General features: G+C 42.5%; 1 protein-coding gene across 2 annotated transcripts; it reads right to left on the bottom strand.

The window, feature by feature from the left end:
* Window positions 1-1,808: 1,808 nt before the first annotated feature.
* mettl16 (methyltransferase 16, N6-methyladenosin) lies at window positions 1,809-26,668 on the bottom strand. Of its 2 annotated transcripts, none has more exons than XM_041940956.1 (10): window positions 26,537-26,668; window positions 26,044-26,184; window positions 16,741-16,928; window positions 15,790-15,930; window positions 14,626-14,741; window positions 14,263-14,405; window positions 10,589-10,658; window positions 7,441-7,530; window positions 3,025-3,198; window positions 1,809-2,825 (listed from the first exon to the last, which is right to left on the bottom strand). In XM_041940956.1, exons 2-10 carry the CDS (start codon window positions 26,169-26,171, stop codon window positions 2,148-2,150), a joined length of 1,728 nt encoding a protein of 575 aa, XP_041796890.1. In that variant the 5' UTR covers window positions 26,172-26,184; window positions 26,537-26,668; the 3' UTR covers window positions 1,809-2,147. The 2 variants fall into 2 exon arrangements, with proteins under 2 accessions (XP_041796890.1, XP_041796889.1); XM_041940955.1 differs by having other exon boundaries at window positions 26,044-26,181; window positions 26,537-26,667.
* Window positions 26,669-26,825: the final 157 nt, after the last annotated feature.

Genomic DNA, 26,825 nt, shown 5'->3' with positions numbered 1-26,825 from the left:
CGAGGTTTGAGAGTAACAGAGAGCCTCAGACGCAAGCAGCGCAGGGAATATTTTAGTTAGATCAGAGGTAGTCTTGACAACGATTGTCAGTCAATGAGGCTCAAAATGAAACCAAATTAAAGCAGTGCGAGCTGTGGGAGGGGTTGCAGTGTGGAGCATGAAATGCTGACCTGCATTCTTCACTGTCTGCATTACGTTTTCGTTCCAGGTACATAGGCAGCTGTGGAAAGTAACGAAGCACAGTCACTCAAGACCTGTATCCTTACTACTACTTTACTCAAGTGTTTGTATTTTCTGCTCCTGTACTTTATATTTGGCAATTTTTTCTCCATTCCATTTATTTGACAGTTACTTTGCAGATTCTGATTAATAGTTACAAATATAAGTAAAAAATACTAATACAAATATAATACATATTAATTATAAATAAATGTGATCAATATATTAATTCTGTATTTATGTACAGAATCTTTTTTAATCTTATTACTTTTACTGAAGTAATTAATTCAAATGCAGGTCTTTTATTTATAATGGAGCATTTCTACATGTCGGTATTGCTACTTTTACTTGAAAGATCGCAGTACTTCTTCCACTGCTGCACACAGGGCAAAAAATGTGGGCTATAAATTCACTAATTGCTATAAGATATATATTCTAAATCATCCAAATCAAGACGTATTTGGAGGGGGAATTCAAATATACATAAGTAATGATACTGTGTGAAACCTGCCAGCTACACATTTCATTGGTATTTGTTAATTTTAAGATCAAAGTTAACACTTACTTATGGATTATTCCATCTTCTATAAATCATTCATTGAATTGATTAATCATTTATTCTCTAACATATCAGAAAATTGTGTCAGACACTCGCACAATTTCCCAGAGGCCAAGGTGACATTTTCAAATTACTTTGTTAAACAGCAAATGCTTGGCGTGTTTGATTAATGACTCAGGAGATACATAAATGATCAGACGTCCTGCTTATTAATCTTCTGTCACTTAGTTGATTAATCAGTTAATTATTTCAGCTCTAGTTGACTTATTCATGTAATTACTATTACATCAGACCAATTCCAGGAATACCTAGACTAATTTCCTCTTGACAAAGCAGCACATCTAACCATGAACAAATAAGTACAGATAAGCAAAGTGTTTGAAAACAGCATTAAACTTGCATATCATTAGTCTTATCATCAGTAACCAAACAGTGGGACACCAGGTCCCTGTTTTTAACATTGATGTTGCTCTCACATGACTCTCTCTCTCACACACACACACACGGGCTGGTGGAGTCAAAGTCCTGGCAAAACCGAGGGACATGTAGTACAAGTGGGAACTGTGTCTTTGCTTGCAACACGCCAACAATGAATGTGCATGTGCATGCACATGACCCTGGATATTTAGGCCTCTTTTCCTGTTATTCACTCAGCTCCAGGCAGGAAGTATGTCAGCAACAACAGAGTGATAATAATGGATCACAATACTGGAGGTTCTCAAGGCACAGGAAAGACTGAGGGACTCCAGGAACATCCTGTATTACACAGGCTGTGTGTGAATTTAAGGTGTGCCAACTATCAAACCCTGTTGGGTTCAATGTGTCATTCCAAAGCCATTCATAAAGATGATGTCACATAAAGCTGCAATTAAAGGATTTAATCCTAATACAAAATATCCTGACAAGGACAGTCCCTTATAAAAGAAACACATACTGTCCTCTTGTGGCCATTTTAAGGTACTGGATTATTTAAGAAATCATGACCAAAAATGCATGACGTCATATAAAAGATGTATCGTGAAGCAGAAAACATGTTAGAAAAATGAACATTTATTGCAAATTTTTGAGCAAAAAATACCAATGTACAGCATGAGTATGTACTAGGTAACAAAGGTATGTAAACTGCAAAGTACAAGAAAATTAGTTGATATTAATGGCAACACGTCAGTGTGACTATCTACTGGAATAAACCTCCAGATATCACAGTGAACACTGCCCAAACTTCTCAAAAGCTGTGTACATTTTTGCACATTAGAATAATTTTTACTGTCCAAAAAGAAACAAGCAGTCAATAATCATCTCTAAAAATAATACTTGTAAAATTTTAGTTGCTGTATTTTTACACCTGACTATTTAAAAGATCTGTTATTTAGGACTTTGTGACAGACCTTAAAAGTGTGTTCTTCAGGTAAGTGCACAGCTGGTTCATTAGGTCTTTATTCTGACCCTCGACCCAGTGCATCTCAATCACTGCGTTATTCTCCTCGAGCATCACATTCAGCAGACACTTTAACAGGAAGTGTTCCACTGCACCATGGCTCAGGGCTTGCTTAGGGGGTGGTTCATGTGTTGTAGCAGGTGCTTCCTTTGGACCAGTTTCCTGACCTGCTTCTGTGGACGTAGAAGACTCCATGTCCACATCTTCCCCTGATACAGCTTTTAAGACCTCTGTTTGCTCTCCAGCTGGTTTGTGTGTTACATCTTTAGTTGTCTCATTTGAAGAAGCGCCGTTGGCCACCTGCTCTGCAGGCTGCTGCTGCCCAGTTAGCTCCTGTGCAGACATAGTTTCGTTTTGAGCGCTGTCACCCTGGGCGCTGCTGTTTTGTGTAGAGGCAGACAGGTTTTGAGTTACTGGGGTTGTGGCAGGAGCAGATGTGACCAAAGTGGTTTGAGAGCTGGTTCCAGCACAGTGAGGCGCTCTGGGAAGCTCTCGCAACTGACGGGACCCTTCACGTCTCTTCTGACGTCCGTGGATCCAAGTGTTTTCCACAGCCGTTAGAAAGAGGCTATGCTCCTGCTTGCTGCATGGGATGCGTTTGTGCAGCACCTGCAGAGCCACACAAAGAAGATGATAAGACTAATGATGAGGTTTACAGGAGTAAAAGCTTAGTGTTACAAGGTCAAGAAGCACAAAGGTCCTGACAGAATATCTAAGCACCAGTAATGTCCCCGAGGTCTACAACTTCAGCAAAGGTGAAACTGGGATAATCCTCGTCTAACTGTGCCAGAGCAGCCCTAAAGCTTACCCGCAGGTCAGTGAGCGTTTTCTCCAGCAGAGCAGTGATGCTGTCCACAGGGCTGTGTGCAATAAAGCCTAAAGCCGAGGCCTTGGCCTGGAGTGCCTTCAGTCCCGCCTCTGGTAGTGTGAACGACAGGGGCTTCCGTGCCTTCTCCAATTTACGCTTCTTACTGGGAGGAGACTGAAAAAGAGGGCGATCAGGAGAAAATTAACAGGCCGTAGCAGTGTGTGTTCTGGACATGTAAAATACAAAGGACACAAATTAAAACAGCTCCAAAAGGTATAGTTTAATACAGGAAGAGAGGGTCAGACAGACAAACCACAGGCATATATGTAGGCAGGTTAAGTCAACACTGTTTAAGATACCTGTGGTACCATAGTCAACAAGATTGCCAAGCACATGATTCATTCTGAAATATGCATGAAAATATAGATTCTAGATCAATAAGATAGTAATAATTACAAATGACAATAGAGGGGAATTTATGTTCCAGCCAAAGAAAACACAATATCACACCCTGAAGATTAGATACCACTGGTATCCTGCCCCCTTAATTTGGGAATATTTACTGTGCTCTAGCTCTTTTCATGTTGTTTCCCACCCGACCGTGTTTTTGACTTCATCGCTTCATTCATGTCGTACTTCAGATACAATCTGGCTGCATATTGTTAACTTCAATACTGTTACTGTCTCTGATCTGTTTTGTTGTAAGATAGAACTTCACTGATCCAGAAGGAAATTCAAATGCCAGAGATTACCTAAAAACATAAGAATAAAAACAAAGTGATAAATACAAAGGGTATACGGGGTAAATACTAACACCAGTGCCTAATACAGTAACAACCAAAGTAAGATAAATTTAACAAAATAAGTAAACTAAAATAGAAAAGTATGTAGCGCTTGTACGTGAAAAGCTTTGCCTTTTTTTAAACTATTTTCTGTATAAAGTTTAAATGCAATGAATAATGAACCTAGTTAATTGTCTGTTGCTAAGCAAGAGATACACATCATTACTCCTTATGAGTCAATACTTAAAGCTGTGACAAGTATCTGCAGTCAAACATTAATTGCATCAATGCATGTTCACTACAAACCACTAGAGGGCGCTCACACCACATGAGCGCATCCTGAACCTGCTGCGAATTAAACACTGCTCCTTATTTCTAATCCCCTCTAATGTCACGCTGTGATGGCGGTGGAGGTCATTACCCAGCTGTGTCTGAACACAACAGACGCTCTTCAGACGATCCTCCCCTACGCATCCACTGCAGCCAATATGTCATCGCTGCACTAGCAAAGTCACTGCAGGCTGACTGAAAGTGGGGAGACAGCAGGGGTCTGCAGCTGCACTGTACTGTGACAGAGCAGACAGCATGGCCGACTGACCTACAAACAGCAGAGGGCAGGAGCAGACTGTGACCTTCACACTGCTACACTGATCTGAGAGTCAAGTTTGGATTACTCATTCATCTTTGTGCATCCAAAGACTTTGTAGTCTGTTTTTTTTAAATGTAGTTCATGATATATGTGTGTTTTCTACATATTTCATTTTCCATTGCTGCTGTTAAGCAGTATTAGATCAAGTACAATTAATTCATTCATGTGTCTTCCCTGCATTAGCTTTATTTTCATGACAAAAAGCTTTCCTTCCTGTAAAAGGTTTTTCAATCTTGATTGAACATCTATTGATTGATTTTAGTCAAAATTATGGTCCATGTAGATGCATGTTTAGAAGAGCTGGAAATAATTAATGGGTTGATGATGGACGCTGCTGTGTCTGGCTGCTTGTTAGAGCTTCTTTTATAAATGATGGTGGATGTCTTATTGTTTCTCACAGGCGTCTCTCCCCCTTTTTCTCCACGCTCTGCGAGCCCTGCAGCTCATTGTACAAGGAATGGAAATCAATAAAATCCATCAAGCCAGACCGATCTTTTTCTATGGAGCATCCTTGACATAGATTCTCTCACACACACACACACACACACACACACACACACACACACACACACACACACACACACACACACACACACACACACACAGATTCATAAAAAGTGAAAAATCCATGTGTACAGTTTTACATACACACCTCTCCACTGGGTCTCATCCTCTTCTAAATCTGCTGCTCCTTCACTCCATTATTAATCCCACTTACCTACTCTCACCTATCTCACACACACATACACACCAACACACACACACACACACACACGCGCAGTATGAGTAAATGACAACCTCACAATAAAAGCCTGCCCCAATTTTAAAAACCAGGCAGAGTAAAAGCCTACAAGTCCAATAAGAGCTATTCTCTTCAGATATAATGTCATTCAATCATCCATCTTGACACACACACACACACACACACACACACACACACGCACACACACACACAGATTTCATCTTCAGGCAAAACACTGTAAACTCTGATCACCCGTCTCCTACCAGCCCCCATTTCCTTTCAGTCAAGTCCCCAAACCCCTGCATGGACTCCTGACCTCTGGACCTTCCTGAACCCCCCTTCCTGTCAGAAGCCTGTATGAGCATCAACAACACACCCCAGGGCTCAGATAAAGCCTGGCAGCCTTGAGCAGTCTATTCTATCTCTAGTCCTTTTATTCCGTCTGCATGTGCTCTAATCTCACAATCCACACTCTCCATCCTTTTGTCTGTTTTTGATGGATTTTTTTTTAAATCAGCATCTTCTTTTCTTCACTGCAATACATCCATTCTCTCCCTTTAATCCATCCTCTGCATCCTTACCTCTAACGTCAGGAGCTCACGTGTATTACTCCATCTTTAAAAATCAGAGTTCGAGTTCCATTTTCTTCATGACACCCAGGTCGAAATCTAAGCACTCAACGGTTGTGTTGGAGGCTGTGTGGTGACCTGGAGGTCAAACCATACTCATGCTTTCTGCAGTTGCACTAAACAGAAGCTTTTCTGGGAAAAGCCAACCATAAAAGACATTATGGGACATGTCACGGCAAACAACTGTGCTGTCATGTACCAAGGAGGCTGTACAAGGAAGTGGCAGACACCGGCAAAAGAATGCTATAACGAGATATTGATTTTGTGTGGCAATCATTATGCTCTGAACTCCTATAACACTGTCGTATTGACAATCAAGATCAAAATCGATGCAGCAGAACAAGAGACATCCTTTTTGTTCCCCACACTTCCATCATTTACATGAAACCAAATGCTGAATAAGCAGTTGTTAAATAACTGAAAATAAAAATGTTCATGCATGTCTGAGCACCTACAACAATTATGTTTTCTGTTATGCTCTGTCACACACAGGGAGAAGCTTCACAGTCAACAGATATAAGTTAAAACGTGAATCCACAGATAAATACAGTTTAAACAAACCAGGAGAAGAGTGAGTAGATGTAAAGTAATGGAAGTAGTTGCTGTTTGCAAGCTGACCTGGTAATAAGAGGGTTAAGTAGGTCACCGCTGCATGCTTGTCACATATGTTAAAGTCTATATGTAACATTAATGAGCACCCCCATGCACATACATTGTACATACATATATACCAGACGGCCATAGGAACGCACGCATGGGGTAGAATTAGGTAGTCAACCATGCAAGGAACTACACATGCAGAAATTTCTGTCGACACACGCATGCGCGCACACACCCACACTAAACACACATGCTCGGGGGGGTGTGTCTTGTAATGACGGCGAGCATGAGTGTAAATGATGGTGGATGTGCGTGAAAGTGGTGGAGGAGGAGTGTTGAAGGAGGAAATGTAGGCCAATTATTCTGCTCAAATGCTTTTCTGCTGAAAAGGCCAAAACAGAGACGAGTCCAGCAAAACACAAACAGCCTCTGCTGCACCTGCTTACTGCCTCCCACCAGCCTTTATTTTCAACCTGCCATCACTCCAACATCAGTCTCAGTCCTTTAACTGTTTTGGCTGTCTCCCCAACTCTCTCACAGTCCAGACAAGACAATGGTTCAGTGTTGTATGCACACAGCCCCATCCTGGTAACTGTTGCCTGGATACAGCATGTTAAAAATCACATAAACATCTCCCCAGAGGAAGGAATAAGTGCTTCTAATGGAATAGGGCTGCAGGGAAAGAGAATACAGTCTGGTGAGGGGCGAGAGGATGGAGCAGGACAGAGGTGGTGCATTATTGAGGTGGAGGCTTTGGGGTTTTGGAATCATCCAGCAACAGAAGAGCTGCTCAAGCAGCAAAATAACCGTTGAGATTACTTACCTGTGCATTGATTTAAGGTGCTAAATGTCAAGTCTATTTTTCAATATTACGTAGTATTGAAGCTTATTGGGTGGTACAATGAAGGTGGTGAATTTCATTACTCAGCCATAATAACCAAAAAACAATCTGCTGAGTCTAAAGAGTGCAGCAGGAGTGCATGGGGGACAGAAATTAAATCTGCACAGACTCACCGGAACAGTCACATCATTATAGAAGCTCCAGGCCAACGCCCACCGCATGGTCCTACCCTGGCAGAACTCTGTGTGTGTCACTTTAGGCACCTGAGAAAAAAAAACACAATGACACAGTCACACTAGGTACTTGCAACAGATTACTGCACAATTGAATTTTCTACAATACAAAAACACTGAATACTATGGAAATTATAGCAAGGAAACTGATCACATTTGGTCAAAAACATGATTCCTTCTCTCTCTTCTTCAGCTAATTACATTTAGTTTCTGGCTGTGCTGTTATTTGTGTCAGCTGTGTCACAGTACTCCAAATTTTATATACACTGCTCACAAAAATTAAAGGAACACCTTTTTCATTGGCCCTGGCATGAATTGAATTAAACCTGTCTGATAATTTTCTGGTTGGTTAAGCAGCTGAGGGCCTCGTTAATCAATTTCAGCTGTATTGGTGTTCATGGAATAAACAACAGGTGCACTTCAGTGGCAACAATTAGAAAACCCTCAAAACAGGACTGGTTTTAAATGTGGAGGTCATTTCAAGTTTCTCCCTCTTCATCTTTTTCGGCTGGTTTTCCACTCGTGCTGATTTTGGCTTGCGTAAATATCCCTACTGGCAGTATGAGGCGATTCCTTAACCCTACAGAAGTTGCACAGGTTGTCCAACTTCTCCAGGATGGCACATCCACCCGTGCTGCAGCAAGAAGGTTTAATGTGTCTCCCAGCACAATCTCCAGAACATGGAGGAGATTTCAGGAGACTGGTGGTTATTCTCGGAGAGCTGGACAGGGCCGTAGAAGGACCTCAACCCCTCAGCAGGACCGATACCTGCTCCTTTGTGCAAGGCGGAACAGGCTGAGCACTGCTCGTGCCCTACAGAATGACCTCCAGAGGGCCACTGGTGTGAATGTCTCTACCCAAACAATCAGGAGCAGACTTCATGAAGGTGGCCTGAGGGCCCGACGTCCTGTAGTGGGCCCTGTGCTCACTGCCCAGCACCGTGGAGCTCGACTGGCATTTGCTCAAGAACACCAGAATTGGCAAGTCCGCCACTGGCGCCCTGTACTTTTCACAGACGAGAGCAGGTTCACCCTGAGCACCTGTGATAGACGTGAAAGAGTCTGGAGAAGACAAGGAGAACGCTATGCTGACTGCAACGTCGTTCAACATGACAGGTTTGGTGGTGGGTCAGTGATGGTCTGGGGAGGCATATCCATGGAGGGACGCACAGACCTCTACTGCCTAGGAAATGGTGCTCTGACTGCCATAAGGTATCGAGATGAAATCCTTGAACCCATTGTCAGACCCTACGCTGGTGCAGTAGGTCCTGGTTTCCTCCTAATGCACGACAATGCCCGGCCTCACGTGGCAAGAGTATGCAGGCAGTACCTGGAGGATGAAGGAATTGAAACAATTGAATGGCCTTCACGATCCCCTGACTTAAACCCAATAGAACATCTCTGGGACATTATGTTTCGGTCCATTAGGCGCCGCCAGGTTGCTCCTCAGACTGTACAACAGCTCAGGGATGCCCTCACACAGATCTGGGAGGAAATGCCACAAGACGCCATCCGTCGTCTCATTAGGAGCATGCCGTGACGTTGTCAAGCATGCATACAAGCTCGTGGTGGCCACACAAGATACTGAAAAGCATTTTGAGTGGCAAAAATTAAGTTTAGGAAAAAATGGACTAGCCCTTAACATCTTCATTTCACTCTGATTTTACGGTGTCTACACAATTGCGCCCTCTGTAAGCTGAAAACTTTTATTTCCATTAAAAGACTTGGCATCCTTTTGTTCCTAAAACAGTGCCCTGTCATTATTGGTATAGATATCCAACTTCATATTTTGATCTGATGTATCTTATGTGTTTCTTTAAGGTGCTCCTTTAATTTTTGTGAGCAGTGTATATCTACCACAAAACAAAAAATCAAGAAGGAAAAGCCATAGAACAAAAAAAATCCATAAGATCCATCCATAAAAGCAGTAGATATAAATAACATGGAACTATATTCCATCATTAAACCATCTAACAGCTGGAGCCGCTGAAGCAGCTGGCTGCTCTGATTGAGGCAGAGATTTGACCTTATGATATGAACATGTGATAAAATGTAAAACAGCCCAACATAACCAAATACCATTCAACAGAATGTACTCTGAAGCCTCGTCTTCGAAAACGCTCAGTGAATCCTCGATATGTGACGACCTTTGACAGTGTGATGCAACGTAAACTGGGCATGCTCAGTCTGCAAGGCTGGTAAAGCTGAGTGAACTAGTCTGATGTAAACTCAAGACATTTTTCCTGCATCTCTAATCATGGGTGAGAAAATAAAGTGTGAAAACCCTTGTGCTAACAGAGCATTTTAACTGCCTCTCAGGACTGCTTCAGTAACTAGGAAGAGGAGGGTCACAGAGATAAAAAGGTCAGAGGTCAAAGAGCTCTGTATCTCAGTAACCAACATGTGCATTTGCTAAATTAAAAAAGACAAAGAGAGATGAGGAGACGCTGGAGAGAAGATCAAGTAATGGGTGATAAAGGCATTAGCATATTAACCAGGTGAGGTTTCTGTTTACACACACTTTAAAATGGAGCTACAGTCTCCTCTCTGGACGCTAGCCAAGGCTGCACTCACTGCGATGAGCATCGACAGCACCCTAAAACCTCTGGAGGAGGTTTAAGAGATGGCAGGTGCAGACAGGGTGGGGGTGGAGGCACGAGCTTCTTGTTCTTCCTCTTTTTTTTTGAGCATGTGAGGGAAGTGACTGGCACAGGACCAGAGTCATGTGCCGGGTTATTAGTTAGGCTAAGGCACGTTAGCTACAGAGTGCCATGTGATCCAGTCATGCACTGCAAACAGAAATCAGCTCATTCATGGCTCATTTGTGATGCAGCTTAGCTGGCATATATTAGAAAGAGCTGATGTGTTATGTTTGTCTGGGTATCTGCTGCCCTGTCATTTAAAACCATCTGTTTCTAACGTCAATACACTGTCCCAGAAGAGCGTTGGTTTGAGAGGGGAGGCAAAGATTGTTTTAACAAGCTATTATCTGACCATGCACAGAAGGGGCTCGTTCCTGCATGAACAAACTGAGATCAAAAGCTGTGGATGCAGGATGCATTTGTGTGTCTGCCTTGTTTGGTACTCACCCCTTGCTTCCTCAGCTCCTCTTTCAAAGGTGCCAAGCTACATTTCTTCCCCAACATGCAGCTGTACCACCTGCAGAAAGAAGAATCCATATTAACCAGCTGTGTGTGTGTTGGTGGCTGCTGGCCCACGCAACTGCCAAGCAGAGATCAAACGAGCCGAGGTGAGCTCTTGGGAGCAACACAAACACTGAGTAGAACATGAGAGACAGGAAAAATATCCGGGTGAGTTTGGTCCACAGTGGAGAAAAAAAAATGATATTTTGAAGTCATCCCTTGGTGGAGGCCTGATCGATAATCTCTGCTGTGCAATAAAGAGATGAGGTTGGTGTTGATCAATAAGAAGTAGTTGGGGAAGATGGAGGAAAGATAAACACATCAGGGAGTCAGACTGGAAGGAGGACTGTCCAGTTTTCACAAACCCAGTCAGGATTTGCTTAGTTTTCACTAGATTATATAAAGAGATAATCTCGAATAGCTTCATGTAAATAAATGTCTACTGAGTCACTATTTATCGCCAAATGAGGTAAAATATTGAAATATTTCTAGATTTGCATTATTATGAAATAGGTCTGCTAGTGCAAACCGAACATTTCCTACTGCTGCAGCTCCACATTAAAAGCATTCAACTTGCAAAACACGAACTGACTTTTATCATGAAGGAGTCACAGGAAATGGAATGTGTTCGTCAGTGAGATTAGCATGTACCGCTATTGTTATCTATCTACAAATCGAGACCAAAACATCATTTTTGGCATTTTTTGACTGCGGATCAGATTAAAATATTGCAGGGAGTAATGGAACAAGAAGGAGCAGCCACGGTGAGCTGTTACATGAAGAGCTGCAGGCAATAGGCTGCGCACCTCCAACTTCTCTGTGAGGTGCCTCACTTCTTTAGTAATACGACAATAGTTTGTTTTGCTGCCCCCAGAATTCTGGGACCTGTGGCATCTGTTACCAGTAGCAACTGCTGTTTCCACCAGTAACCAAAGGTGCTGACCAACTAGGACTGAAAGTTTCACTTCAAAGCTGGGTCTTATTTATGAAAGCTTGCACAGGATCCATACTAACAGAGTACATGTGCACAAAAGCTGTAAATGGAATGAAGAGCCCTGCATACACACACCTGCAGGCAAAACAGTCCACCTCATGAATGTAGATGGATATAAATGAGCCTGCTGATCACTGGCTTGTTAGGCAAGTTATGGTGAATAACAACTGAGAGGAAAACTGAAGACACAGAAACTGAGGTGCTCGTGGGTGAGGTGGAGATCAGACAGCAACATATTTTTTGGCGGCCACAGAAGACAAACAAAGAAAAGAAAATACAGCGAGTGTCAACATGTTGGTGCTGCGGTTAATGCAATGAGTGTGAAGGTGGATGGAAAAAAAACAGTCCTGTTGTCAGAGTGAGTCTGGCCCTCTCCTCTGCGCTCTGGGGGTGAGGAAGGTGATGGTGAGGAAGTGTTGATGAAATGTTGAGCAGACTTTGATCTAAGACTTGAGTTATCAAATCAAAAGATGCTTATGGAAGTGCAAGTACAAATAACAAAGCTGGTTTGCGTTAACGTGGATCTAGAATGACTGTTTGATATTAAGTGAAATTAAATGTGTGAGAAGTAACATTTAACATTTATTCTCCACTTCTTGGCTTTTACTGGTGTTGTATGCAGCCTGTAGGGAAGACTGCAGACTCTACTCAGGGTTTCTTTGCCTAATTATTGGGGAAAATAATCAGTTTTTAAAACAATTAGTTGATCGGTTAACAGAAAATTAATCAGCAACAGTCTCTAATAACTTCAATCATTTATCAATCAAAAATATCTCCCGTTACGGATTCAGACGCCGCCTTGGGCTCTGGAAATTTTTTGATTGGCATTTGTGTGACATTTTATAAACTAAAGGATTAATAAATTAATTGAGAAGAAAACTGGCAGATTAATTGATGATAAAATAGTTGCAGCAGTAGTTAATATCTTCTTAAGAAAGCTGTAGAATTGAACCTCAGTCAAAGATAAATAATGGTGTTCTTTGTGGTAAAGATGTAAACACAACATAATCATCACAATCACATCAAGGATACGATATGTGATTTTAAGTTGGGTTAATAAATTAATAATACAGTCATTTACAAATACAAATACACTTTTTATGCAAGTTTTTGGTAGATTTATATAAATATATACAAGACCAGGAAATGCGTTCCCTTTTTTTTCTCTTTCGGTTGAAGGATCTCTGACTTGTGTTCAAAGCCCTTGTAAATAGCCACATCCCTGAATGTGCAAAGATGCAGTCACACCGAACTACTGCAGACAAAATCACACCTTAAAAAGCCGTTTTAACTTGTGAATGACAGTGAGAAAGGACGATGACTGGAATGAGGTTAGGGAGGTATGAAGATGCCCAGAGGGGTGATGGGGAGGAGAGAGCAACATGTCAGCCTCAGCTGACAGAATGAAATATTGAGCAGCTCTAATATTCACAGATGTTCCTCCACTTTTGGTCACAGTGGGGAGGAACACCCAGAGCAGCTCCATGGCTTCCCTCCTCCTCCAGCGGCTTTTCAAACGTCCCGAAGTGTGCAGCTGCATTAGCATCCATATTCATCCGTCTCTCTTCATATGTTGAAGCACAGGCGCATGATTACAATCTTATTACCAGAGATGGTAATTTTCATATCAATGGCATGATAAATGAGGAGTATTACCTCATTCCAACTGTGGTTTTGGGCCATTTGGATGTGTGTTATACTGGGAACTAAGATTGCTTGCCCCTGTTTGACAGTAATTACACTTCAGTGGAAATAAGAGGGAAAGAGGAGCAAGGCGGAGTGGTGCGGGGTGTCTCAAAGGACCAATCGGTGAAGCTGGCAGCGTTTCCATGGACACCTGGTGGCTGTGGTGTCCCAGCATGCGTTTAGAAGTGACAGCCGGCTGTGGTTGGTTTGGCCCAAGCCTCAAACCTGTTCAATAAGACGGGTTTCATTCTCACTTCCTGTCTTCGCTACATGAAGGCGGCACAGAGCTGCACAAGAGCAGGCAGGTGTTAAGATCACATCCCTCTTAGGGCCACTCGTCTTTCAAGTGACATATTATGCAAACATACACCGGTGCATGCAGTGCACAGACACACAGACACACAGACACACACACTGTGCTCCCCTGTAGGCCAAGCAGGTGTGGCATGTCTAATCAGTTTTAATAGCACCACTCTGCAGCTCCCTCTATCTGTGTCTCACTCTGCTGCCCCGGTGACAGCCCTGGTAACGGGGGAGGGTAAAGTGACGGCCACTGGAGACACCCCCACCTACCCAGCCAAACACAGCTGTTCCCTGTGGGTTCCCGGATACAGCACAGGGCGAGTGTGTGCCAAAATCATTATACCAACTCTGGGTGACGGCTCCATCTATGTGCAGCAACCCATCTGCCCATTTCACCTCTTGGTGTCTCCCATCCACTGGTGCTCTCAGCAGCCATTTAAACCTCTCAAAGCCCCTCCAAAGAGGACAAAACTGCAGCACTCTTGCTCATCCATTATGTTGCTGTGTAACTATGAATACTTACAGCGTCTGTCTATGATTGGGCTTGATAAATCTGGTTTAGACTCACAAAAATACATCTGCAACCAGGGGCGAAAAAAGTCACGTTTGAGTCATTTTGTCCTGCTGTTTTCCTCACCGCAAGCGTTTCTTGAGCTGCAGGCTGTCATGAATAATCCTCTTGACGAACTCCAGTTCCCCGCCCTCCGCCATGATCTCCGTCACCCCGCCCGTGTTCACTGAACTTGGAGGAGGTCGCCGTGAGTTCCTGGAGTTTACCCCCTGGACAGAGCAACAAGAATGAGATTAGGATGAAATCCTATTAGAAGTCAGTTACTATCGTGTAAACAGACAGCGTCTCATGTCAGGCTTGCTCTGGCCCGTCAACCAGTGTGTTTACTCTCCACGAGCCAAACATTATGTTAGAGAAGTCTGTCCTTATTTAATTTAAATGTTCAGACAGGACACCAGGAAAAAGTTTTAAATGTTAGGAAACTCTTACCTTTGCCTCCAGCTGGTTGGCAAAAAAAGGAGGGTTGCACATGCAGAAGTCATAGACAATTCCTGTCTCCTCTTTCAAGGCGTCCATCAGTAAAGTCTTCTGAGGGACTTTGACAACTAGAATAGAGATGAGGCAGGGTTTTGAAAGTTGTATGTTTTAGCACCAGAGCTCTTGGAAAAAATATAACAAGGCTAAAGGCTCCTGCAATGTGCAACGTCAGGCTGATCCAAAAAGGAACAAAGGAGAAACATGGTTCTCAGTCCAAAACCTTGGATCACACTATGAGACACTATGCAATTTAAAGCCTTGCTGACCAAAGATAGACGATCAGACATCTGTGACAAACCAACCAATCAGAATATGGCATGAAATGACACAGAACACGCTGGCTGATGCAACACTGTAAGCACGAAGGCTTTTCTTTTACATCTAGAGCTACAAATCAACTTCTATTCAACTGAAATGCCTCAAAGCTGACAGCAAATAACAATTAGAGATCATTTATTATTGATTGAGCTGTTGATAATTGATCTAAAAAATGTATGAAAATGGGGAGAACTGTAATGGGATCAGAATTACTTCTTTTGTCTGACCACCAGTTCAAAACCCAAACATATTCAATTTACTGTCAAAAAAGACAGAGAAAGGCAGAAAACCCTCACAAACTATTTTGCAGTTATCATTAATTATCAAAATGCAACTAACAACCAAGACTGATGTTACTGTGCAGGGGCCTGAGGAGCAAGACTACGAAACTTTTTAAAAGAAGGAGCAAATGAAATGTTAAATTTATAAGCAATAAGAAACAACCTCGCTCTGTGGTTTTGCTGCTACAGCCTTATGTGGTTTGGTATAACCAGGTGCTCCTGGTGGCTAACGTTAGCAAACTTTAGATAGATATTGCTGATATAACTGAGTCGGCCGACCGTCCTCATCTCTCACTCTTCTCCACTCGTTCTTCTCTTGCTCTACATTTTAGCTTTCACCACTACCACCCTACGTAAATTCTTACTTGTAGCCACAGTTCAGCCAAACTTACACAGCCTCCGTTTAAGAAACACTAGGCGAGACAATGTCCAAATACTACAGTGAAAGACCGCTGTTCAGCTGCAGCGGTCTAATGTCTGGAGACACACTTCTTCTGGGTGAGTGGACCACACATACCTTTAATGAGGTCGGACAGGTTGTTCTGCTCCACGTTTTTCGTAGCGTAGTCAAAACAGATGTCGTCCACCTCTGTGGCGAGAAAGTACCAGCCGTTCATTGTGGCTCCCAGCAAGGGGTAGATGCAAGACGCCCCAGTGCCTGACCAAACACACACAGACACATGTATTCAATAGGATGAGGAACAGTTATGACTTTTATTGACCAATATTGAAACATGTTGTTTAAAGTAAATGGCAAATGGACTGCATCATCTTTAAATTAGTGGCCATAATGGACAACAAATGTCAGTTCCAGCAGCTGTTATTGAATCATTCACACATGACAGGCTGCATAATTCAGTCATGGCTCAGACAGAGGTGGCACTCGTTAGTAAAGGGAACTCTCAGCGGTGATCCATCAGAGTGCAGACGTCTTCAATCTGCTTACAAGAAGATTCAGGGCCACCAATCAGTGACCTGAGGGGACGGCACACACACACACAGACACAGACACACGCACTTTCTTCTCTGACAGACAGAACGGCAAACAAGCTGTGACATGTGGATGGGGATTTGGGTCGTAAGTACTGGGAACACTGGGAATGACTGGGCTCATGTGTACCAGCTGGAAGCAACAACTGACATTTCGTGTGCTCGTCTGAGCTGCTGGCAGCCACATCAAGACTAAACAAGAGCAGGGGTTTCAAACTCTAATTAACTGGGGGCCACACACTCTCAAGATGTTTTTTTTTGTTGTTGTTTTTTTTGGTATTTTTGTCATCAACTGCAATGCTGAGCTACCTTCTTGTTTAAATTACAGAGGCCACAACTGAACACTTCAGGAAATTTATGAAAAGTAATGTCAGCTCAATCTATCTGGAGCATCCTCTCACCACGTGATCATGAAAGTGATACCTATCGCACGCACTGTAAGATGTACAGCACTTGACAGAAACAGCAATGGTAGTACCGATGTCGATGCCCCTTCGTGATTGCTTCTGGCCGTCTATGAGGTCCTCCACCCAGTGGATGTAGTTGAGGCGGAGGGGGACGGTGGGTATGAGGCGCTCCAGAGGGATCTCGATGGTCAGACCAAAGTCCTCCTTCAGCAGGGTGCAGGTCAGTGCTCGCACCGCCTCCGGTTCTTTGAAATTCACTCTAAAGGGGAAACAAACATGGCTGAATGAGTTCACAGCAGCATTCAATTCTTACAGAACCACTCATTCACTTGGATCAAAACGGAGCTGTATAGGAAATAGAAAATCCATTAGCTTATTTTTGTAGTTTCAGCCATTATTGTATTGGTTATGACAGTATTATATTCATCAAAAACATGCTTATCTAAGTCAAAGTTAAGAAGTATTAAGTAGTAGTATTTAAAAGAAATCGAGTTGTAGCCATAAACAGATACGCTACCTCATCGCTATGCATCTTGCAAAGAGCTGTGTTAATAAAAGATGCAACTTTCTTTTACACACTTCCAAAACAAATGCACAAGCTAGCAGATCAAAATCTTCATGACAAGAAGCAGCAGAAACACTACCGCTTTTCACCACAGGGGCCGCCAAAATCAATCAACACAAAATGAAAATTCCTTGTAGTTGCTTTAAAGATGTTACTATGTTCCCAGATCTCAGCGATGAACTGTGAATACAATGTTATTATCACTGATAGGAATGGTGGATAAAGCTACAAAAATAAAACCAAGCAAAATCAGAGTTTCCCTTTAAGGATGATTTCAATTTACCAACTTGCTCAGCCTCAGTGTTTTACCAATGAGGCGACCCGACAGCAATTTACCAAACTGCTCTTAATGCAGCACTTCATTAACCCTCTGCACTGAACCTCATTACTACACACATGCATGCACGAACACACGCACACAGGACAATAGAGAGATAAGCAACCCATCAATTCACAATACACTGCTAATGACAATGAAATTCACATTTACAGCACTGCAAAAACCTCCCACTTTTTATTCCCAATCCTCAGTCCAGCCCGCTCGCTCTCCCGTCTTTTCCTCTCGACGTGTTTCATGATTTCAGCTGTCACACAAGCGGCACGAGTGTGGCAGACAAAACGAGTGGGCGAGATACGTATAATTAAAGCTTCGACGAGTGCTTTCGCACCTTGGCAGATGTAATTAGACACATCCTGGTGATGGGAGTGTCTGGCACCTCACGAGCTTTGTGTGAGCATATTTTCATTCTACTCCTGGCAGAGATGGAGGTACAACTCTGAGATCCAAAGCGTTTGACCTGTTTTTTTTTATTCTTATAGTTTTATCTCACAAATCAATTACGCATGAACGATAAATGTTGTTGCTCTCTCAGTATCCAGCTCCTCCTCAGTGACACTGCACAACAAAAACAAGTGCATCCTAAATTACTTTTTCAGTTCTGTGTTGTTTCAAGTATGATCGGGACATGAAATACTATCCAGGACATCAAGTCTGAATATAAGATCCAACTGTTTGAAGGTTTACAAGAGGCCAAAATGCTGCACCATGGTTTAGAATATAATGAGGAAGGATTTCACTGTGTAAAGTTATCATGGTGGCAATCATTTTGTCTTTGATTGGCCAATTCAGCATTATGCTGGATGATATCACGTTAGGGTCAAACGCGGTTTGACCACCAGTTTAAGCACAATTGAAAACTGAAATGGTCAGAGGCTTCAGGCAGATTCTGCAATATTACCTGACATTAAATCCCAATTTTATCGCGAGTGGTCCTGTGTCAACAAACAGTATTAATGCCTTTAATCTTCCAGTTATTTCAGATATTTTAATTACATGGGTGCAGATCCTTAAACATATTTAGATTTAATCAAGTAATCACTGAATAACTGATACAGAAGTGGAGAAATACTGGACTCCGGGCAAAATGAGCTGTGTGAACATGTGTTGGGGGTCTAATGAGGGCCCATGGCTTCTTTTTGCCCCAGGATCTCCTGGCAGTTTAATCCGGCCCTGAGTCTTAGTCTGATTCCAATGGGACCCTGGAGCAGGTCGTTTGTGGTGTTACAGCAAAGCAGACCAACCACAGATTCAATGATAGTACATGTGATTTTAGCCAACGTTTGTCATGTAATTGTAACACATATCAGGTCAGGGCATGAGTGTTTAGAATATTTTCCTGATCAGAGAGTGAAAGGAGGTTTGTGTGTTGTGTTTGTGTACTACTTAGTCCAGACTGACTACACTGAACTACAGATGCAAAAGCAAGTTACAACCCCGATTCACAAAAAGTTTGGACATTTTGTAAAACATAAATAAACACAGAATGCAGTCATTTGCAAAGAAAATGTGTTTACCAACAATAGTTTTACAAAGTGTTCCTGAGCCCCTGTATTAATCTCCTTTATACAATCATATGTTCACAAAGTGGTGAACCTCGCTCCATTCTTGCTTGTGAATGACTGAGCCTTTCCAGGATGCTCCTTTCATACCCAATCATGATACTATCACCTGTTACCAATCAACCTGTTTACCTGTGGAATGATCCAAACAGGTGTTTTTGAAGCGTTCCACAACTTTCCCATTCATTTGTTGCTCCTGTCCCAACCTGTTTGAAATGTGTTGCTGTCCTCAAATTCAGAATAAGCAGATAGCAGATATCTGCAAATTTCTCCTCGGAGATGAATAAAGTATCTATCTATCTATCTATCTATCTATCTATCTATCTATCTATCTATAATATTAACAAAAATCAGTGAAGCCGATGAGGTAAAACATTTAATGTATTGACTGAGAGCAAAACAGAGGCCAAGCGGCGCTTTGGAGGTGACTCTGACCACTGAACTCTGCATCTTCATTCAGGAGTGACAACAAAGACAAATGACCCTCCAGCAGCCAGGTGCGAGACGGATACAAATGAGAAGTGATTTACCTGCAGAGTCTGACATCAATCTTACCCAGTGTCTCCCCAACTAATAAACAAATTAGGTTAATGGTCCAGGTTAATCAGCGGCTGAAGGACTGTGACCTCTTGGAGAAACACCTGGCTCCTTTGAGGACGTACAAGGTGTTTTCAAAAGACGAGCCGCTGAAGAAATATGCACTTTAAAAATGGCCTGAGCTTTGGGGAGGAATCAGGCTAATGAGGGAGAAGTGATATATCAGCATTACGCTCACTCTTATACAAAATGAAAGCTCTGCCTCTCGCATCTGTCCAGCTCTCTCCTCAGAGGCACCATTAGATAAGGATCAATATTCAGAGAGGGAGGCTGCTCAGGCCAGCCCTCTATTTTTAGCCTCTGATGAGTGTGTGTGTGTGTGTATGGCAGCATGTGTGTGTGCAATGCAGACCAATCACTCCCATCAGCAGCACTGCGAATGCCACATCGCCATGGCAACCCCACCGACTGAACAGATGAGGGGAGCACGCAAATCCGGCCACGCTGGAGCAATGGCTGACGCCAGACGGAGCGTGAGCGTGCCCGCGCCCGCGATTTACGCCTCCGCTGCCACGTAGGTGCACCGCTGCGTGCTTACGACATTAATGTGGCTGACGGGAAACAGTGTGGGACAATCCTGGACAAAAAAGTTGGGATGGTACTAAATATACTGTGTAGACAAGAAAACGTATCAAGAGTCAAAACTTGATTCCAGCTCATGTTCAGGTAAAACAACTGGCCCAGGTGAGAAGCAGCAAATAAAAAGTGTTCAGTAAGACTCTGCAGGTGAAGAAGAAGAGGTTTAAGTGCTGAGAAGCAGAAAAATCCTGAGATGGATGAAGAGGACAACATCATTAGACCAGAGGGGAGTTTACTGCTGAGACAAACTGCTCGCTCTCACCTCCACGCTACATGATCACACACACGCGCACACACACACACTCTTGCAATCTCTGCCGACCTTCAAGGTACATCTACTTCACTCTGAGTGCACTGGGAGAAAATTTGTGCTGATTAGCAGCAACTTCTTCCCTCTTGTCAGGTGTTTTTTTTTTTTTTACACATTGAGTGAAATCAACTTTGTGTCCACACAGGAGCAGAAATGAGTGCATCACTTATAAATCACCAAATTTAAAGCTAAACTGACTCTTTGAATATCTCTGAGCTCACTGACTGATATTTAACAGATTTGCTGATGCTGTAAAAAAAAAAGAAAGAAAAAAAAGTGCTGTTTCGGAGCTTCATAACAATGATGAACAATTATGGCTGTAGTGATTATGTTTCTAGATGGTTGGCTCGGGATTATTATTCTGATTACGTGGGTTCATGATTTGATGAATAAAATGCGAATGAGTTCTGCAAATTGTCAAAATCTTTTTCTCCTCTCCATTGTTTACTTTATTTGAAAACTTATTCTATCATTTCAAATTTAACAGAGAACAAAAGCTACAAAATAAGAACATGAGGCCCCATTTGACAACCTGGGATCAGGCTGTCAATTTAACAAGGACAAACACACAATACACATTTTCACTTCATTACGCATGACTTTAGGTGCATTTGCGACCCAAGTATTGAAAGAAGAGGACAAAAAGCAGAGAAAACAGCATTTCACTGACTCAAGTTATCTATTCTCAACAAAATGATTATCTCAATATACAGAACGAACAGAGTGTTTGAGCGATTGTGGAAACGAAAAGCAACAGACGTGATCAAAAGTTTGCTCGTTGTGCGAGCTAATAAAATGGGATCTGTTCAGGTCAGCTCCAGAAAGCTTATTGGAGCTGCTCACCAGAAACCCTGTGACCAGCCCCAACACAACCCAAATTATAATTCATTATGAACCGCTATCCAGATAAACGATTTAGAGTATGATAATGGTTATGCCTGGTTATTTAGAGCATAGTCACACTGCAGATGACTGCCTCTTCACAGATTTAGTAAGTGAAATACGCAAAAATAATATCCTATCCTACCGACTTTCCCTTATCTCTCTCAAATCAGGTAATAAAAAATGCCTGTATGGTAATAGCTCTGCTAAGAGTCTGACATTTATCAATTGAAAATTTAGCATCAGAGGTTATAATTATTCATTCGTTTCTCCACTAATGCTCAGGACATGTTTAATAATATATATCCGAAAAAAAAATGCTGAGAAAATGTAACATTTCATTAATTACAGAAGTGAAAATCCTTCCACAGATGATGGTCTCGCAGCCCATAAAAAATATGACTACCAAATTAAATGTCACCCAGGCTGTTGCATTTTTAATACCCATTCATGCATCCTAATCCCACCCCTCTATCTGCCTGATCTGAGCCCCCCTTTCCCAAAAACTGAAACAAACCAACACTCGGACTATTTTGGGGTTTATCTCTTCCACACTCAATTCCAATTACATCCCCCATGATTCTTTTCCTGCTGCCTCTGGTCTGAGCTCGACTCTTGGCCCACCGCTATCAGTCCTCTCCACTGACGATCCGTAAATGAAGGGAGACATATCTCCCCTGAGGATTGAGTGAGTGTCTCCCCAAGATTACTCTCATCCCCGACCCACTGCTTAAATACTTAAAAACCCAGTGGATGAATTCATTGGGAAATACAAAACCACACTAATCCCTCCACTGATGGAATGACAGACTGACGAGGAAGGAGAGCCAAATTTCTGCAGACGGCTAACCAGAGCTGGTGCCACACACAAAGTGAGACGCAAATCCTGGACAGCCGTTCATGTAGCAGGCAAAGAGAATAAACTGGCAACTAACTCCAGTCTGAGTCAATGTCTGATCATTGTGCAATGTACTGCTGGCAACTATTGTACTAAGATATGAATGTTCACAACCCATCTTAATATATCTTGCCATGGTACCTGCATGGCTCCAGGGATGGGCATGACAATCCACCACTTTTGGTCCAGACTGAAATATCTTTAAAATTATTGGATGGATTGTCATGGAATTTTGTAAAGATGTTCATGTCCCCCTCAGGAATAACAGCAATTACTTTAGTGACTCTCTTGACTTTTCCACTAGTGCCATCATCAGGTCATAATTTCAATTTGTCCAGCATCTTAGTCTACATCCAAATACCTGCAAAACTAATGACATTCCTATCAACCTCAGCTACTTTGCATTTAGTGCTGATGTTAGCTTGCTAACTCGTTACACTGATGTGGTGCACATAGTAAACATTACACCTGCTTAAGGTATACTCTGCAGGATTTTCTTTTAAAAAATGTATAAACTCATGTAAAACTAATCCCTCTCAATGATCGCTTATGACCCACTAAAAGTGTGTGTTGGTGTATTTATCTGCTCTCTGCTTTTATTCTATTATTTTCTTCTTATCTTGCTGTGGTTGGGACATTTCTGGTCTGGAGCCTTTGGACAGTGGGTGTGTAGCCTTCAGCCAATAACAGCGCACAGGTGAGGTCAGGTAGCGACCAGGCCAACCTTGATCTGTGCCGTCTGGAGCTTGGGAAGCTTTGCTAACTTCATGCAGCTGTTAGTTCACTTGCACAAACAATGCCATTAACACATGATAAACACATTTGATTAAATAGTTGCAAGATACCTCATCACTCATTTTCCTGCAGGTAGTCAGGTACACTGCCCTAGAGTCACTGCCTTATGAGGGTATGTGATGCTGCAGGTGGTACACTGGGCAGTGTGTGCTCTGTAAACTGTGGTCAGGCTCAGGGGGCATGTGCTTCTGATGGCGCTGAGCTGGAGAGGACAAGCTTGAATGTTGTGTTTATAAATGGTTACTGGCAATTCCAGCATAGCATGCCTTTAACATCAGCATGTTAGCATGCTATCATTAGCACGTAGCTAAAAAGCACCACTGTGCCAAAGTACAGCCTCACAGAACTGTTAGCAAGGCTGTAGACCCATAGTCCTTTTCCTCGACGAATGATTAATCAATCAAAATTGTTTTTCAATAATTTTCTGTCATTCAGCTACTCAAATCTTGTATTGTTCCATCACTAAATAGACCCGCGTTCAATGAAAGCATGTCATGCTTTCCTGCTAGTAACCAATGTTTCATTTCTGTGTCTTTTCACATTTTTTGTTGGAAACAAAAACGACACAAATAACGACTGGCTACTTGTCCAATTCCCCCATTGTCTTTCCAATTTCCACGTGGGATGTCCTTACCAGCCCATCGTTTGTCATCTGTCTGTCTGTTGGTGAGCCACAGACAGATACTCAGACATTACAAACATAATTAACACCTGTCACAGACGGACATCAAGTCGAGCTTTACGACGTGCCCACACATGCACACTCGCTCCGCCATAAGATGATTGACTGGCCACCTCACAACCACAAAGGATCAGCCCACACCAATATGTTCACAGTCACGTGCAGATGTTCAGGCTCGCTGCAGTGAAACCACGTCTGCATTCATCTGCACAACACAGACAATAACAACAGATTTCCTCACTGAGCAGACGTGGTACCTGTTTCAGAAAAACACAAACAAAGAGGGAGGAGAGTGTCTCGGTCCTGACAGATGAACAGCAGACTTCAAATACAAGTCCCACAATAACTGTCAGCGGTAACATTCGTTGGGAGTTTGCTTTGTTTTGACAGACATTTACATCAATTGAGAAGACTAAAAAAAAAAAAATAATTCCAAATTAAAGTTGACAAGCTGACATGTCTTGCTAAGAACCTACTTAACCAAAATATACATTGCAAATGCTATATTGAATGTGTTTTCAACTAGAAAAAAAAAAGGCTGGGTATCGCTACAAAGAAATATGTCAACAAACTGCAATGACAAAATTAATAACGCCACTGGACTTTATCCATCTACCCAATCCAGGTTGTTGCCTCAATGTTAAATACCCTCCTCTAACTCATCTCCTGCCACACTAGAAGCCCAAACATCCAACTTAAGTGCATGACAGGGGAAGGGGACCCACTGAGAACTTCCACCCATACAGAACAAAAAAGCAATCATGAGCTCACACTGTTCCCCGTCAACACCACTAATCCCACCAGACATATTCTTCCTTTGTTCTCCTGCGTGGACTTTTTCACATCATGACTTCTCAGCAGCATCTCGCTGGAAGAAGCACACACATAAACGTGGTGTTTCAGTCCGATAATTTGGCTCCAGTTTCAGCACAAGGTGAAACACTGGAAGCTGGCAAGGCAGTGATTGACAGAGTAACCTATTTTTTAAATTGGGGGTTTATTTTGAATTGTTACTCTCACATACTTTGTGAAGTCTCTGTAATGAGAAGAGAGAACAGCAAACAGAGGATGAAATGAAAAAGAAAAAAAAAATCTTTTGATGTTGGGTCCATTAATCATTTGTCCAGGTTTCTTCTTTGCTGTTGCCAGAAGCTGAACTAGCAGTAAAGAGTCAGCTGGGGCATGAATGGGATCCTCAGGGCACAACTCTGGCACTGAAAAGAGCAAAATCCAACTCTGAGCTCCCCAGTCACAACTGCTTGCGATGCATCCAACTTTTTTTTCTTCTCAATATCAATTCTGATACCTCAAATCAGGGTATCTGATAGCAGTGCTTCCCCAACACCTTTAAAAACTGTATCGCTAACATGAATGTGCCATAAGGCCTGGTCCCCAATCTGCATTGCAATTAATCCCAAAAGTGTCGGACGGGGTTGAGGTGAGAGCTATGTAGCCCAGTCAGGTTCTTCCCCAACACATTAAGAACACCATTTCTTTATGGATCTGGGGCAGGTTGAAACATGATTGGACCTCTCTGAAAACGTTGCAGAAAACAAGAAGTAATCAATGGCATCGGCGGCGTAACCAGTGGAGGGAAAACCACTCTCATCAACAGACTGATCAAGAACCTGCCCAACTGTCGTGTGGTACATCAGGATGACTTCCAAGATCAGACTGAAGTTGGTGAAGATGGCTTTATGATGTCATCAATGATGTCATCAATGTTCTGGACATGGACGCCACAATGAGACGATCTATGCATGGTCAAAGAACCTGGTGAGGCTTTGAGAACACCTAACATAATAACTGGGTACTGAGACTGTCCCAAAGTCTGATCATAACGAGGAGGAGACAACATTATAATAAACAATATATTCTTTTCCTTGCTACCAAGAAGGACTTCTTCCATTTCAATCAAAACAAACCATGCAAAATCAAAGATGAAGCAGTCCAAAAGTATACAGACAGGAAGTATTTAGTGTATGTGCAATAAATCAGAAGCCACAGGACACCAGGGCTGCTATGTGATCATGGCCACCTACCTCTCAAAGATTAACTGATGATGATGGTTTGAGATCATGGACGAACGATCAATAAAACACACAGCAGATTAATTGATCTTCTGTGGACAGGAATAATTTCTTTACATACACACTCAGGTACTTACACGGGTCTTCCGGTGAGGCTGGTGTGCACGTGCTGCTGGAAGTCAGGATATTTGGAGGCCAGGTAACCGAAGTCCGGTGGTTTGTCTTTATAACGGTTCCGGGGATGCATGGACTTATTCAGAGCCATGACCAGCACACTGCTTTCAGAGGGGGGAAGAAGGAGACATGGCCATGAACCAACCTCAACCAACCAACTTGAGGAATACAAAAAAAAACTGATGAACGAATGAAACTATGTTACATACTGACATAAAACTTTGATCTTCAACAAGGGCAAGTAGTTTGCGCCTGTCGGTAACTTTCTGCTCTTCATGGTTTCACTGATGCTACATTTTAAGCTGTGTTTTAAATGACTGGATTTTGTTGGGCTTTACCGTGGGGAACAACTCATTTTTATCTTTCAAACGGGAGTAAAAACTAGCGGATTCGCGGAGCTAATTTTTGAGCTAACTTTTTTAAGCTAATGTGTCGCCAGTACCTGTGTCTGCCTACCTTTAGTGCAGTGTTTCGTGTCGTGATGAAGCCTGTTAATATTTTCCAGCTGGTAATGACTTTAAAGGAATGAACAACTGTGCAGAAAACGCTCGCGCGTCTCACGTTGTCCAAACGTTGCTCACTTTCTGTAACTCTCTTCCGGGATGCCCGCGACGTCACAGTTTACGTCGATGCGTGTCGACGTCATCAAGAAACCTCATGTAAACAGTTTTGAGTTTTATGAAATTAAATCTTCGGAAAACAAAAACAAAATCACTCACTTGTCTGTTTTACAATAATAAATCTA

The sequence above is a fragment of the Chelmon rostratus genome, chromosome 7 (assembly GCF_017976325.1).
Source record: "Chelmon rostratus isolate fCheRos1 chromosome 7, fCheRos1.pri, whole genome shotgun sequence".
Lineage (NCBI taxonomy): Eukaryota > Metazoa > Chordata > Actinopteri > Chaetodontiformes > Chaetodontidae > Chelmon > Chelmon rostratus.
The sequence above is the reverse complement of the archived record's forward strand: the minus strand, read 5'-3'. Positions and strand labels throughout refer to the sequence as shown.